Source organism: Amblyomma mixtum, chromosome 5 (genome assembly GCF_055824585.1).
Source record: "Amblyomma mixtum isolate Tamu chromosome 5, ASM5582458v1, whole genome shotgun sequence".
In the NCBI taxonomy this organism is placed as follows: Eukaryota; Metazoa; Arthropoda; class Arachnida; order Ixodida; family Ixodidae; genus Amblyomma; species Amblyomma mixtum.
This window is the reverse complement of record NC_143016.1, coordinates 21384448-21400968: the sequence shown is the minus strand read 5'-3', so window position 1 is coordinate 21400968 and position 16521 is coordinate 21384448. Positions and strand designations below refer to the sequence as shown.

Genomic DNA, 16521 nt, shown 5'->3' with positions numbered 1-16521 from the left:
CTTTCTTGTGCCGAGAAATGCACCGCCTTTGCCAAAAATAACCAACCCGCATCGTTTATTAGCTGTGTAGTAGAGCACTTATCACATTCCTCAAGCTCTAATTCTGTGTCGGGCAAGGAGAACAGTTGTCCTCACCTTTTGAGACCTTCTGGTCTTTAGGGGTGCCGTAAAGGCTCCATATATGGCCGAGAAGTAAACCCTGTTGCCTGGTTACTTTTTGGAAAAGATGGTATGTTGCCCATGTTACTGATGAACTAGTCATGGTTTACTTTATCACAGATATACCGTTGCCTAATATATGTGTACAAAATCAGTTTGATTAACGGCACTAGATTTTTTTTCTCAGCGATGACCACTGATCATGTTTCCATAGTTCTCTCACCTTCAATGCTGCATCAGTGCTGGCCAGCGACTGTACTGGCAAAGTCCATGACAGTGGTGGTATGTATATATTTACCATCTGTATTTCATAAATACATGTACTACACAAAGCATGATTGCTCTGCCTTAATGCACAAACACTCATTTCAGCTAACTAGAAAGATTTCTGTTTTGGAGTTCTTTCCTTCAGCCACGACTTCCGGCAGGAGTCATTCAGGTCACACGTAAACAAGTCCAGTCACTTGTAGAATGCTGCAAAAGTAATCTGCACGATGGCGTTCCTTTTTACTTGTGCTTGCCGTAGCTCAGTACGGATGAGCACACTCGTCTCTTGACAAGAAAGGAAAGCCGGACACAATCCAGATACCCTGTCACACATTGTTCCTTTGCAACCTGGCAGTCAGTGGTGCTGCCAGCAGTGCCACATCACAATTAGTTCATTCTACATTCATACTGCAAAAGACGTGCTTGAACAAAAATCAAACCTAACAACAATACAGTAGCTTTGGGATCCAAGCATCCAAAGATGCAATGCCTGACGGGAGTGCATCAGATGCAGCTTTGTCTAAAATGGTAGAGATTTCTTTTCTCAACTGGTGCTTTAAGCTCCAAATAAAGAAAAAGCATGTTGACTCTGCTATAATTACATGAAGTCCTAGTAGACCTGTGCCTTTTTCAGGGTGCTGCTGAGTTCGGCTGCTGTGATGGGGGCACAAGCTGATCCAGTGCTGCGTGTAGCGCTGTCACTTTGTCATGGTCAGGACCTAATTTGCCTGCCAAATCATCGATTGCGGCATGCAGTGCTTGAAGTCGAGCACCTACTTCTTCAGAACCGACTGCCGCAGGTGTTGCAGCTGGAAGTTCCCCGTAGAAGCAGCCAGGCGCTGCAAACATTGGAGCTGGCTGCAGGGAATGCAGTGAGAATGGCTTGTGTTCTGATGGTGGCACTTCTTGTGCTACGATGGGAGCTGGGTAGTAAGCAGCAGTTTGGAGGACTTCAACAGTGCGCGTGTTCTCGGGGGAGCCCGGAAGCCCTTGGTACTTGTGCCCCGATAGGTCTTGGAACCGGTCTCGGGCCACATCCACTCCGCCTGCTTCAACTTGTTCTCCCTCTGCTTCACCATCTTCCTCGTCACCCTCCTCCTCGTTGTCCCCGTCTTCATCACCGGAAGCTTCACCGGACTTCTTAAGCCGTTTGGGCGGGTTCTTTCTGCGCTTGGCCATGTTGCGATTGGGGCTCTGTGGGGCCATGATGGCAGGCACAGAGCCCACCTGGACCACGGCCGGACCATGCTTCTCTTTGAGGTGCCGCACCAGGTTCCCACGGAGTGTGAACGTGCTGCTGCAGTCAGGGCAGCGGTGTGGCTTGCTCGTCTGGTGGATGGCCATGTGGGCGCGGAGGTTGTGCGCCCGTGCCAAGCCCTTGCCACAAACACTGCACGAGTATGGCTTCACGTCAGCATGCGACACTAGGTGCATCTTGAGTGTCTGGGGTTGCGAGAAACGTTTGCCACACCGTTCGCAGCCGAACCTACGCTGCGCCTCATGTATGAGAACATGCCTTTCCATGTTGGCTTTGAGAGAGAAGGCCCTACCACAAACGGGGCATGGGAATGGCTTCACGGGGCTATGAGTGACCAGATGATTGCGCAAGTGGTGCTCCTTCATGAAGCGCATGCCGCAGTCGGGGCAGGCAAAGCGGCGCACTTGTGTGTGGACCAGCATGTGATCCCGCAGCTGACTTGGGTACTGGAACAGCCGCTCGCACACCTCACACTGCAGTCTGTGGGCTGCTGTGGCCGGGGCACCAGTGCTGGTACGCAGCAGAGGCGGCGGGTGGTGCTTGGCAACGTGCGAGGAGAGGTCACTGGGAAATGCAAACCGCCGGCCACAGAGGGCACAGGGCAGGCAGCTGCCACCATGGGTCACCAGGTGTCTCTTCAGGTGGGTGACCTATAAGGACAGAAGGGCTCGAGTGACTTCCGAGGGCAACTCTTTCAGCAATTCTACTCTTTAATATGAATCCTGCTTTACGACAGCAGCAAAGTCAGTATACCACTAGAGTCAACAAGTTCACAGAATATTTGTGAACAAGTCTGCTGTCAGGACACCTGATGGCTACTATGACTGAATCTTGCTACATCTGAAGTGTAATGAATTGTCGAAGGTCAATTTTTACATAAGACGTGACACACTTCCTTTTTTTTCCCCTTGTTTTGTATTCCACTGGATCCACTACACAAACATCTTTCACTAGATTTTCTGTGCGGAGAATAACTGGTACGACATGAAGATATCTGGACAACTCTAACCTGCACCTTCAATTATACCTAGCAGATCACCTGTACTGCAGAGTTTATAGCAGAATGCCCTAGCTTTTGAAAAGACTTTAGATATTCATGTTCATGTACCTTCAACATGATCTGCTTCTTGGCTAGTGCACCTTCACATATAAAAACTACCATTGCACAGGTGCATCGAGCCATTGGGAAAATCAACTATGCACCATGCATGATGTGCCACGGGATAAAGCTTTTCAAGGATAGCATGAGGAGAATTCCACAAAGTAGCAGTGCACAGCTGAGAGTTTGAAGTAGTCTCCATTGGTTCAACTACACAGATGCATGCCAGTGCAACTGACGAAGAGCAACTGCAAAAACTTCAGCATTAACTTGACTGCTGCACAAAGGTGAGCAAGAGAGTAGACTCCAGTTCTTCCATTTACTGGCTGCAGCGGCCACGGTGCATCAATTTGTAGCATCTTGCCCCTTGAATTGTTACATGGCAGCCAAAAACAAACCATAATAGGAGACTGATATGCATAAAAAAAAAAGGACCCAGGTACTTGTTTCCTCTAAAGAGCAAAAACCTCTAAACACCACTGTAAGGCGAGTTTATAATAGAGTATGATTCCGGAGTGAGTTGCCATACCCTTTTTCACACCACAAGTGATAACTTCCCAACAAGCAAGCTGATGGAAAGAGCAAGCTGATTGCCCACATCTTGTGAGAAATAACATATAGATAGAAGAAAACAAGATGTTTCCTGGCTCGCGGCATTCTATTTTGTGTGATGCGTAAATGCTATAGCGTGCAAAAAACACAATATTTGAAAACAGCTAAAGAAATCCACTATGGTACCACTGTGTTTGGACAGTGCAATCAAGGCACGAAAACTGTGTCACGAATTCAACTGCTCCTGCATAAAATGAGAATCTGTTCACTCAACAGCTTTGCCGAAAACAAAATGCCCCAACTAATCAAATGAGAAAAACTCTGAGGGGCCTAACTGTACGACTGCACTTAAAGAAATGAAATACTCCAAAGTTAGTTAGGGATAAGCAAACAGTACTTTTCCAAAGCATCGAATACAAATAGTGTACCTATAAAACGAATCAAATATAAATCGAATACTGATAGAACAGAATCAAATGCAGATCAGATATTTTTACGAGTATTTGCTACTTGTGTGAATATTAGTACTGTAAGATGGGTACTGGGATGGTTAGAGTACTGTGCGCCGGCGGTAGACACAGAGACACAGGCCTCGTAGACACAGAGGTCGAGCACCACGAGCACACACACAAAGCGATGGCAATGCCGCTCAACACAACGGTAAGAAGTTCGACGTCGTCTTCGCTTGAACAGGAACTTCTTCGTCGTTACAACTGCCCCCCGGGGAGAAGAGGAGCCATCCTGGCGACTTAGGGCGTAGGTGGGACGGCCGGGTCATAATACGGCTTGAGGCGCTGGACGTGAACAGTCTCGCGTCCGCGCCGGCGAAGATCAGGAGACGGCATCAGCGGTTCCACCACGTAATTAACAGGCGAGGTGCGTTCCACAACTCGGTAGGGGCCGTGAAACTTTGAAAGAAGTTTCGAGGAGAGGCCCGGAGTACTGGATGGAATCCAGAGCCACACGAGGCTACCAGAAGAAAAGTGCGGGGACGTGTGATGGCTGTCGTGGCGGGATTTCCGACGGTATTGGGCCTCAGTTGTGAGAGAACGGGCGATTTGGCGACACTCTTCTGCGTGTCGTGCAGCTTGCGAAATAGGAGTACACTCAGATGCGTCAGGCTGGTATGGGAGAATGGTATCGAGTGGAGCAGAAGGATGACGGCCGTAAAGAAGATAGAACGGTGAGAAGCCGGTAGTCGACTGCGTTGCGGTGTTGTAGGCGTACGTCACATACGGAAGGACGAGATCCCAATTGGAATGGTCTGATGAGACGTATATAGAGAGCATATCACCGAGGGTACGGTTAAATCTTTCTGTAAGGCCGTTAGTTTGCGGGTGATAGGCAGAGCTTGTTCGGTGAATGATGTTGCACTGGCGGAGCAAGGCTTTGACAACTTCCGATAAGAAAACGCGGCCTCTGTCACTCAGCAGTTCGCGCGGTGCGCCGTGGCGAAGAATGAACCGTCGCAAAATGAAGGAGGCTACGTCAGACGCTGAGGCGGATGGAAGGGCGGCGGTTTCTGCATACCTCGTCAAGTGGTCAACGGCGACGATAGCCCAACGGTTACCGGCGGCAGTGTAGGGAAGAGGTCCATACAAATCAATGCCTACGCGGTCGAATGGGCGCGGTGGGCAAGGTAGCGGCTGCAACTCGCCTGCAGAACGGTGAGCAGGGGGCTTGCGACGTTGGCAGGGCAGGCATGAGCGGATGTGCTTAAGAATGAAGTTATACATTCCGCGCCAGTAGTAACGCAGCCGGATCTGATTGTATGTTTTGAAGACTCCTGCGTGTCCGCATTGTGGGTCAGCGTGGAAATAATCACAGACTTGCGAGCGGAGATGGCGAGGAACAACTAATAACCACTTGCGACCATCTGCGCTGTAGTTGCGGCGGTAAAGGAGATTGTCACGAATGGCGAAGTGAGAAGCTTGCCGACGGAGAGCGCGTGATGGAGAAGCCGCCGTAGGGTTAGAGAGGAAATCAAGCAGAGACGCAATCCAAGGGTCCATGCGCTGCGCTGAAGGCATGTCGTCGATGTGAAGCAACGGAGGGGAGTCTTCGAGTGTTGAGAGGCCGGCGAGCTCAACCGGAAGGGGGCAGCGAGAAAGGGCGTCGGCATCTTGGTGCTTGCGTCCGGAGCGATAAACTACGCGGGCGTCGTATTCCTGCAGACGAAGAGCCCATCTTGCGAGGCGGCCGGAGGGGTCTTTCAGTGAGGATAACCAGCAAAGCCCATGGTGGTCCGTCACGACGTCAAAGGGACGACCATAGAGATAAGGGCGGAATTTGGTAAGAGCCCAAACGATAGCCAAACACTCTTTTTCCGTAACTGAGTAACTGGACTCTGCCTTCGTCAGGGTGCGGCTTGCATAGGCGACAACGTACTCAGCAAAGCCAGGTTTGCGCTGCGCGAGTACAGCCCCGAGGCCAACACCACTGGCGTCGGTGTGGACCTCGGTAGGGGCCGTCGGGTCGAAATGGCGCAGGATAGGTGGTGCGGTGAGGATGCGGCGTAAGGTATAAAACGCGTTGTCGCATGCGGGTGACCACTGTGAAAAGTCGGAGCTGCTGGATACGAGTTGTGTTAAAGGGGCAGCAATCGATGCAAAGTTGCGAATAAACCTACGAAAGTAGGAACACAGGCCAAGGAAGCTGCGCAGTTCTTTGACAGATGTAGGCTTGGGAAAAGCAGCGACCGCACGAAGTTTGGCTGGGTCTGGAGAAACGCCTTCCTTGGAGACAACGTGCCCTAAGATAGTGAGTTTACGAGCGGCAAAACGGCATTTCTTCAAGTTTAGCTGCAAACCGGCCTCAGAAAGGCAGTTCAAGACGTGCCTCAGGCGATGGAGGTGGGTGTCAAAGTCCGCAGAAAAGACGACGATGTCGTCGAGGTAGCAGAGGCATACCTTCCATTTTAATCCCCGCAAAATGGTGTCCATCATCCTCTCAAATGTTGCAGGCGCATTACAAAGGCCGAAAGGCATAACTGTAAATTCGTATAAGCCGTCGGGGGTTACAAAAGCGGTTTTGGGGCGATCGGCCGCTTCCATGGGGACCTGCCAATATCCGGAACGAAGATCGAGGGAAGAAAATAGTTCGGCCCCTTGCAAACAGTCCAAAGCATCATCGATGCGCGGAAGAGGGTAGACATCCTTCCGCGTAATCTTATTAAGGCGGCGGTAGTCGACACAAAATCGGATGGAGCCGTCTTTCTTCTTGACCAGCACAACAGGCGAAGCCCAAAGGCTACTGGAGGGCTGGATCACGCCGTCTTGGAGCATTTTATCAACTTGCTCTTCGATAGCATGGCGCTCGGTGGCAGATACACGATAGGGGCGCTGCCGCACTGGTGCGTGGTTGCCGGTGTCGATACGATGGGTGACCGTTGAAGTTTGGCCCAAGGAACTCCGATGACAGTCGAAGGAGGAGCGGAACTGGTGAAGGAGGTTAAGAAGCTGCGTCCGTTGCGGGGAAGGAAGATCGGTGGCGATAGAGCGAAGGAAGAGGTCTGTAGCGGAGGAATCAGGCGCAGAAGATGGAGGGCTGAGCGCAGTCATGGCTAGATGAGGTGAATCGGCGGGGTCCTCACAGGTGAGAATGGACGCAATAGATTGTACACTGCCGAGACATTCGCCATGGCGCAAAGCAGTAGGGAAGGAAAACGGGTTAGAGACCCATAGCCATGGGCGTCCAGAGGGGGGGGCAAGGGGGGGCGGCTGCACCCCCCTGGAAAATCACTCCCTCGAACCGTGAGTGATGGCCGCACGCCAGGGGCCGTGGTGGGCTCAGCCAAAAGGGTAAAAGCAGCCCCGCTTCCACGCTTTGGGTCACATCTGCGAAATGCCGCGTCCGGGCACGCGTCTTTATGCCGTTTTCAAACCACGCCATCGTTAGCTCTGTTGAAGGCCGACCTGTTGCAGACATACAGCGGCACCGGCGAGCATGTGTTTCAAGCCGTCTTGAAATGGGTGCCTGTTTCTTTGATCTCTAGACAGATAGCGACACGGAGGCAGACAGTGCACAGTGCATCTTGTTTTCGCCTTCGTTATGCCGGCCACCGATGAATTCTTCAGGAGGGAAAGACAAATCAGCCGTGTCCACCCCCGCTTTGTCGGGCTGCTCATGGGCAAGCGGGCGATCAGTTAGCGCCGCCGCCGCTCGCTGTGCCTCCGATCCACGGGAGAGCGCAGTGCGGTAGAAGCGCCGCTATCAGAATCTTCGGCAAAGGAGATTAGCATCTTTTGTTCACGGCGACGCAGTCTCCAGAGGCGCCCCCACACCAGCGTCCCTTGCGTCTTCTCCGAAAACCAGCGCCTTTGGTCAACGCAGCCCGATGGCGCCTGCCTGGCTCGCCTGTCACCTCTGGCTGGGCCTCAAATGACAACAGCACCCGTGTACTGTGCGAGGTCAGTGCCCGGTAAAGAGACCCAGGTGGTCGACATTATCCGGAGCTCTGTACTACTCCGTTCCTCATAACCTGAGTCGTTTTGGGGCTCTGAACCCCATAAAAACACACAAAACAAATTTTCCTACCGGAGTGGCGAGTGTCCCTTCCCCTTGAAAGTCGCACGGAAGTAAGCCCTTGCACGTGTGCGCGCCTCTGTATTTGTGCTTCGGTGTTTTTAGTGGCCGTTTGTCAACGAAGCTGAGAACAACCAAGACAGTGGACGAGAAAACTACGAGCGGCGAGCAGTGTGCGTGCGGTTGCTCGACTGTGCGGATGCGCGAGCAAGATGGAGCGAGGTGTATGAAGCTGCGAGCGTGCATTTATCTTGTAAATAAGTTTTCGTTGTATGTATAGACATCTTTTGTTTTCAACGTGCGCGTCCAACCGTTTTTCCAATCAATGTGTGTGACGAGTGTGCAGCGAGAGCGTGTAATGAAGCACAGAAATGAATTTATCACCCGTGTAATCACACAATTCGCCCAGAAAAATCCGTGGAGTCTACAGTTGCTGTTCAAGGAAGACTGACTGAGTGACTGTAGTTGCGTGTTTGTGACCATATTGTGCTGTGTGCTGGTCATCAATTCGGGTGAGTCGAGAACCCGTATGCAGCAATACTGAGCACTCTTCTCCACGAAGTGACAGTATATTTTTGGATTTTTTATTAATTTTAATTGTTTCTTCGTTGATAAACTGCAATGTATCTCTCCTAGCCACACTTTAATTTGCTGTTTGTAATTTTATTTCATGTGTGTATTTCACTTATTTTTATTTATATATAAATAAATAAATTCATACCGCAAATAGTGCCTTTTTGCTACGAACATGCCCCCCCTCCTCCGGCGCCAACAACCAATGGGGCCCCCCCCTGCAAAAAATTCTGCGGACGCCCTTGCCCATAGCACGGAGAGGCCAGCAGAAATAGTGAGCACAGCGTAGGGCAGCGGGAGGGACTTGCGGCGCAGGAAAGTGCAGGCCGGCGTGAAGAGAACAACGTCATCACAAACAGAGTCACAAGAGATGCTTACAAGCGCAGTGGAGCTGGGAGGAAGGACGATGTCTTCGGTGACGACGGCTTTAGCGCAGGGAACAGAAGGAGCAGCGTCTGGCGAGACATTAGGCAAAGCGGAGAACCCAACTTCTGCGCGAGCGCAGTCGATGACAGCTTCGTGACGCGACAGGAAATCCCACCCTAAAATTAAAGAATGTGAGCAAGAAGGCAGCACGATGAACTCGATGTAGTATAGTGTGTCCTGGATTCGAACTCGAGCGGTGCATGCTGCTAACGGCGTAATCGGCTGTGCGCTGGCCGTGCGCAGCGTTAGTCCCGAAACTGGCGTCTTAACTTTCTTTAAAGAAGTACATAACTTTTCGTCCATTACCGAAATCGCTGCACCGGTGTCTATCAGAGCCATCACAGACACGCCCTCAACAAAAACATCAATAAGATTCGCAGGTGATCGATGAGGTCTTCGAAATTTCGACGGGGGCGCAGTTCTTGCCTCCGGAACTGCGGCGCCTAGTTTTCCTGCTGAGAAGAATCAGGGCGACGTCGCATGGGGGAGATAGAGCGGCGCCGTGGCGAAGGGGAGCGGCGGCTGGAGAGGGCTGAACGATCAGGGGAGTAAGGACGACTTGGCGTTTGGTCGACAGCCACAGAATATTGACGGGTTGGAGGCCAGTACCCCGAAGATTGCGCGCGTGGTGCTGGCGCTTGGAGATGGCGACGGCAGTAGCGCGCGACGTGGCCAGGCACTCCGCAAGTGTAGCATACAGGACGGTTGTCACTCGTGCGCCACGGATTGCTTGCTCTTCGAGCTGGTCGCAGGGAAGGTGAAGACGCTTGCACAGGCACGTACATTGCAGGATAGGACGACGGCGGGGGCTGTACTAGAACGTCGGCGTAAGTCCGAGGACCGGCTACAGGCCTTGGGGCGACGTCGGCGCAAGGCATGGGACTGGTGACAGACTTTGGAGCAGCATCGGCGTAAATCAAAGGTGCGGTGACAGGTGGCGGAGGATGGAAGGATGGAAGCGCCTCAGTAACCTGGTGTTGTATGGCCTGTCGAAGAGCCGGGGCCAAATGAGGCGGCGCCTGTTGAGGGCTAGGCAGAAGCGAAAGTTGCCGAGCTACCTCTTCACGGACGAAATCTTTGATTTGCTGCAGCATAGAGGTGTTGTCAGCTGCAGACGCCAGTCCAGAAAGCGATTCAACCTGGGCTTGGTGTTGCCGAGTCAGTAATCGCTGTTTGCGCAGCTCCTCGAAGCTCTGGCAGAGCGTGAACACATCCTTAACGGTGCGCAAGTCGCGGGCCAATAGCATCTGAAAGGCATCATCGTCGATACCTTTCAAGATGTGTTTTATCTTGTTGGCTTCGGACATGTTCGCATTGACACGTTTGCATAAGTCAATGACTTCTTCTATATAGCTGGTGAAGCTTTCGCCGACGTGCTGCGAGCGTTCACGCAAACGCTGTTCAGCCCGAAGTTTACGGACAGTGGGGCGACCAAAGACTCCGGCAAGCTTTGTTTTGAAGGCCGCCCATGTTCGGATGTCTCCCTCATGGTTCCGATACCAGAGGTTAGCGACCCCCGTTAGATAAAAAATTACGTTGTTCAGCTTCGTATCGTCGTCCCATCTATTGTACAGGCTCACCCGTTCGTATGACGCGAGCCAGTCTTCCACGTCATTCTCATCGGCTCCGCTGAAGATTGCCGGATCTCGCTGGCGAAGGGAGCCGGCGCAGATGAGAGCTGGTCCCGTTTGCACAGATTGGGTTTGGGCGTCTTCTGGCATTTCAAGAGTGGGAAGAGTGCGGTTACGCAGCTCCACGATGGAGATTTCTACCCAGCGACTCCACCAAATGTAAGATGGGTACTGGGATGGTTAGAGTACTGTGCGCCGGCGGTAGACACAGAGACACAGGCCTCGTAGACACAGAGGTCGAGCACCACGAGCACACACACAAAGCGATGGCAATGCCGCTCAACACAACGGTAAGAAGTTCGTCGTCGTCTTCGCTTGAACAGGAACTTCTTCGTCGTTACAGTACAAACAAGCAATCATGATTAACAGCAAAGTACTAGTGGCACCACTGCAGTATGGCGCCATAGTAAGAGTTAAAGTTATAGCTCTTAAAGGGGCCCAGAAACACAACCTTAGTTGACTGTTTTGCCTGTTGATCGCATACAGTGAGTTATAATGGAGCTATTAGCGTCGGTAATACCGCGTATATTGTGTTTTTCAATATTTTAATGTCCTCCCAAAAACAAATTAATGGCTTTGATGGTGTCGCCACACAGTCGCGGGTTTTAGCAGCGGATATCACATCACCTGGCGCGAGCTTGATGATCAGACAAACAGTAACTATACTGAAAATTGTGTGAATAAATAGAGACACATTTTGTCACCTGTCTGCGTTTTATATTACATCAACAAAAACAACTTGTTTGTCTTAGATAAAAGCCCTGCAAAGCAAGTAAAATAAAAATACACCACCAGGGGCGCTCTGGCATGGAAACGACGCTGCCAGTCTCAGCAAGAATGAGTTACAGAGAGCAGGCAACCATGGAGTACAAACTTCCTCGACGTGCTCTGGCAGGCTGTTTTGATTGGTTGCGCCAGGTGCCGTCATTGGGAGAGCGAAATAGGAGTGGGAAGCCCCGCCAAAATCGAGTGGAGGGCAGCGTTTTGTTTGCTTGTATTTTGAAATTTCTTCATTGAATAACTCCCGTTCCTGTGCATCGATTCCTGTAATTCTTTTTAAGTCAGCATCTGTGTGACATAAAGCACCCACCTGAAGTATAGCCGGTATCCCCCCCAAGCAGTGTTTCGCAGCCCCTTTAAGGTGAGACATAGATCTTAAAATGAAAATTTTTATTATTAAAGATATCGTAAAGAAATTAAGTATGTTTATGTACTTTTTCCCCCTGATTTCAAAAATATAATTTGTTTCAGTATACCTCAACTGATTCTCATATGATAAAATAACTGAGGCCTAATTAGGTAATTTCTTACGGGTTAAGATACTTTCCCTCAATATTTTTGGTTCCAATTGAAATGGAGCTGCAGTCAAAGACCTGCCGTGGAGAGCTATGCTATTTACATTGTTATTGAGATACAACATCGTACAAAAATGTCTGTGTTGAAGCTCCATAATTACCAAATATAATTAGGTGACATCATTTTTCAGAAAATTTGATAAGTTATGCTCAGCCAAAAAAAGAATCGCATAGTTACACAGTTCAGTTCTTTCCGAGTTCAACGGTGCAAGAATAATTTTAACTGTGCCATAAAAACAAAACAAAAACTTCTGTAAGCTAGCCATGTTGTCTAAAAACACGAAGATGAGAAAAAGGCAATTTTCAAGTCACGTGCAAGCCATTCGGAGGTTGTTGTAGAGGCCTAAGAAAAAGGCGAAATGTGGACGTTCCAAGAGGATCTCACAATAGTGAGTAATACCAGTAAGTAGGGAAGGGTGCCAGAAGGCGGACGCGGTTGTGGGAAGTGAACGGCGCGAAGTGCTGCCGTATTTTGCTCTAAACTCGCCATTTTGGCATTTAGGAGGCGTCAAATATATTGAATTTTTGGTAGTAAGAGGCTGAATGAAACCTTGAAACTTTGTTGGTAGGTACTTTAGAGTATATTTAATCTGAAAATGACATTTTGAAAATTCGAAATTTGCGCATTTTTTTTACCATTTAGAGACCCACATCTCCCTTAAAAGACAGCACTCACCTCCAGTTGGGGGACGCAACACAAACTCAATATAATAACTCTATGACCATGAAATTTACATATAGGAGAGTAACCGTTTGCTACTTATTATGAAAGAATAAAATAACGCCGCATCTCGGCAGACGAGAGGGGCACAAGCTATATATGAGCCATGGCCTTTTAGATGATGATGATGATGACACTGAGGCAATTCCCTTTGCATCGAGAGGTCAACGGAATACCCGGATCTGACGAGAAAGTTGAGGCAAGAAATAAAAAATTCAGGGGGCACTTTGACGATGTAAAGTGATGTAAAGTGTGCAAGGCCTTTCCACACAACTCTGGCTGCACGGCTGTAGGCACACAAGGTGGCTATGGGGTGACCTGGATTGGCTAGTCATACCTAATCAGAATTAGTCATGACCCATGACAAAACTAGTCATGATTGGTAAATAACTAGTTGATTACTGGTTAATGACTAGTTATTCATGACTAATTAGTTGATGACTAACTAGTGACTGGTTAATGACTAACTAGTCATGACTGGTTCATGACTACTTAGTCAAGACATGTGACTAGTTGACTTTCACTTCAGATGTAACGGACGGATGGACAGAGTTATGGCCGCGAGTATGAGCCATTAAAGGCTTTCGCCTTAAAAACAGAAAATAGAAAGACAGAAAATAGCTCCAAAGTACTGGGGTAGGAACCCCGATCAAGGAGCTCACACTATGTGCACCACCAGAGCTCCATAAGTCTCGTCTCCATAAGACACCAAAATTAGGTGTCTATACTCCTCTAAGTTTATAGCTCCCCTGAACACAGTGAATGTCCCAGGAACGGTCATGATTTGCATCACAAAACCAAACTCTTCAGCTCGCCACCTGACCATGCCTTCCTTAACTGAACCATAACTTCTGAACTGAAATGTATTTAATGAACTTTAAGGTCTGGCAATGGCACAGACCAAGTAGATGGCAACAAAACAGAAAAGCACTTGCAGTTGTGTACACATGGAGGAGCTTCGAAACTGCTTCTCAGTGCCTGCAAACAACAATCCTATTTTGCACCAACCTAATATGGCATTTACATATTAAATATTAAACAATAAAGCATTTAAATACTGTTCATCTTTAAATGCTCTATTGACAAGAGATATGAGAGCGACTTCATATCTGTAGAGTTCTTGAGCGCTCTTATTAGTTTGCCACACATACTTGTTTTTTGACTAGCTTTCCTCTCCAGTCCACTGCTCTGGACATGTGGCGGCAATGATGATGCTCTCCTTAGGCAGTGCATTTCACAGCAGCTGCCACAGACGAACTGTGCTACATTCCTCCACTCTAGAGGCCTATGTGCTGTGCGATGTCAGGGAATGTTAAAAAACCCCAGGTGGTCGAAATTTCCAGAGTCCTTCACTACGGCGTCCCTCATAGCCTAAGCCGCTTTAGGACGTCGAACCCCCATAAACCCATTCCTCCACTCTAATGACAACCTCCCTCCTTCTTGTAAGGTAACTAGCCTCCATGTGGTCCCCATGGCAACAACCCTCCGCTTGCGCATTATGCTCTTGCCATACCTTTCTCCTTCCATGGTGGCGACCCTTTGGTTAAGCTTTCTGATGCTATCGCCTTACCGTCCTTTCCCCGTGCTAACCCTCCTCCTCCTTTAGAGTAGCCCAACTACTCAACGGTTGAACCCTCTTACGCCCTAGCCATACTCTCCCTCTTCTACCGTAACCTTCCCCCTGCTGGGGAATCCTCCACTATTGCCACACCCTCCTACTTCCACGCTAACCACCTTCCAGATGGTTCCTGTGGTAACCACTTTCTGGTTACGCCTTCCTACAGCTCTTGCCGTGCCCTCCTCCTTCAAAAGTAACCATCTGTCTCCTTTCACGGCACCCACCTCCGGGTGGCTCCCGCTGCAACCACCCATACTTTGCGTCGTCTTATGCTCTCGCCATGCCCTCCTCCTATCGTAACAATCCTCCAGTTGGGGATTCCTCTGCTCTCGCAACTACCCCCCCCAATAAGTGGGCATGACATATGACATGAAACGAGACAATAAGCGGGCATGACATGTGACATGAAACGCACAGAAAGCGCACCAATGCCTCAGCTCTGAACGATTAGACATAGCAACCAAATCCCTGCGTCAGCTATACCGTTTAGATGTGCCAAAAGGAGTACTACCTGACCATTACCAACCTCGAGACAGAGTAACCCGAGTAAATCAACCTAGAGACAATGAACAATGCCCATTAATTCACCTACATGGACATGGGCAGTGAAGTAAGGCGCATTTAACTTGGCAGATAAAGAAAGACAGTGGCAGCTTCTGCCCTACACACTGACTTGTAACCTTCACATAGCGGCAATCAATGTAATTTTAGTTAATGGTCCTGAGCGGTTGTCTCGCAAAATATCTCAAGAAGAAAGAGAGCTTATATGGTCATCCTACAAATACTGTTGATTACAATAAGTAGCAGGCCGCGTCCGCTTCTGGGCCAGCTGTTTCCGCACGTCCTGCAATGAATGCTGGCGTTCCATAACACCACTGAGGCGGGCACGGACCAAAAAATTGCTAGCACCGACTCGATCATCTTAACACCAACCTACCACATCGCAGAGAATGAGCTTCCTTGAGGAGACAATCCCCGGGATTTCGGAAGAGCGTCTCACCTGCAGGAAGCTGTGGTCGCAATGCGGGCACCGATGCGGTCGCCGGCCTTCGTGGATGAGGAGGTGCGTGTTCAGGTGTGCCTGCTGCTTGAACGCCTTGTGGCACACCTGGCACTCGAACCTCTTCACGCCAGAGTGGCAAAGCAAGTGGGTCTGCAGATGGTGCTTTTGCGCAAATTGCTTGCAGCAGACCTCACACTTCCACGACTTGCCGCCGTCTGCATGGTTCGGTACCACAGCCACGACCACCGCCGCGGCTGCCGAGTCATCCTTCAACTGGCAGTACGGATCGTTGCAGTAACGCGGTACTACCGCTGTGCCTGTCGAGTCCGTGCTCGAGTACGAGTCAGCGGTGAGTTCGGCGCCGCGCTGCACGACGCACAGCGCCTTTAACTTGGGATCGCCGCCCCCATCGGTGTCCACTGGAGCAGAGTTCGACGTGGTACCGACGGAAGGGCCGACGGGGGTGCAGCAGCCGCTGCCGTTGCCACCCGCGACGGTTCCGTTCGGTCCGCTGCCCTCAGGTTTCACGCTTCCGTCGGGACCACCGTTGAAATCCTGCACCGCAACTGCGGCGGGCGCAGCGGAAGGAGCCGCGACGCACACAGGGATGCCGTTCTCCGTCGCCGGCTCCGACGGACACAACATGCTGCGTTCACATTTGCCAGCAGGCGGGAGCACTCCTTAGCCGCACGTCGCGGCCAGCAGGCCGCGAGAACCCGCTGCTGCTGTCCGTTCACGACAGCGGCCGGCTCGCCTGGTGTCTCGGGCATGAAATTTATAGCTCAGAGCTGACAGCTTCGGTGCCGGATTCAGTCACGAGGAATGCAGAGTGTGTTTTACAGCGCTTCATGAGTACTCGGATTCACAATTGCTCGTAATCGAACGCCTCGCATACGCATTCGCATCGCCTGTTGTGAACAGTTGCTAGCCGCCATAGTGGAACTGGACGCCATCGCTGTCGCTGCCAACGCCAATGCGGACTCTTGCGCTTCCCTTGGGCGCGAAATTTTTATGGAAGTAAACGCATAGCTTTCGACTCTGTAAAAACCAACGTTACGTTGGTAAAAACAGCTTTAGTAGTTCAATGTACGTCTCGTTTGTAAACTTGCTTTGCACTTATCTGGAAAAAGTCGGAGTGATGTTAGAAAAATCAAACTGCCTAGAAATGAGAAGCTGAAATAGAACTTCTGTTGTAGCTTAAATGATTATTGTGCAAAGATATTAACTATAGTTCAACTGAGGCAAACTGGACAAAAATGGTTAATTTTTTTAGATACAAAACAACGCTTGTGCTCGCAGCGACACGCAGTTTGGCGCGGCCGCGGCTTTTGACTT

The 16521-nt window shown here is 50.2% G+C and overlaps 1 protein-coding gene across 1 annotated transcript; it reads right to left on the bottom strand.

Moving 5' to 3' along the window:
* Positions 1–433: 433 nt before the first annotated feature.
* LOC149341479 (uncharacterized) lies at positions 434–16142 on the bottom strand. The gene is made up of 2 exons (XM_089543586.1): positions 15184–16142; positions 434–2334 (listed from the first exon to the last, which is right to left on the bottom strand). The coding sequence occupies exons 1-2, from the start codon at positions 15829–15831 to the stop codon at positions 1057–1059; spliced, it is 1926 nt and encodes a 641-aa protein (XP_089399712.1). The 5' UTR covers positions 15832–16142; the 3' UTR covers positions 434–1056.
* Between the last annotated feature and the right edge of the window lie 379 nt (positions 16143–16521).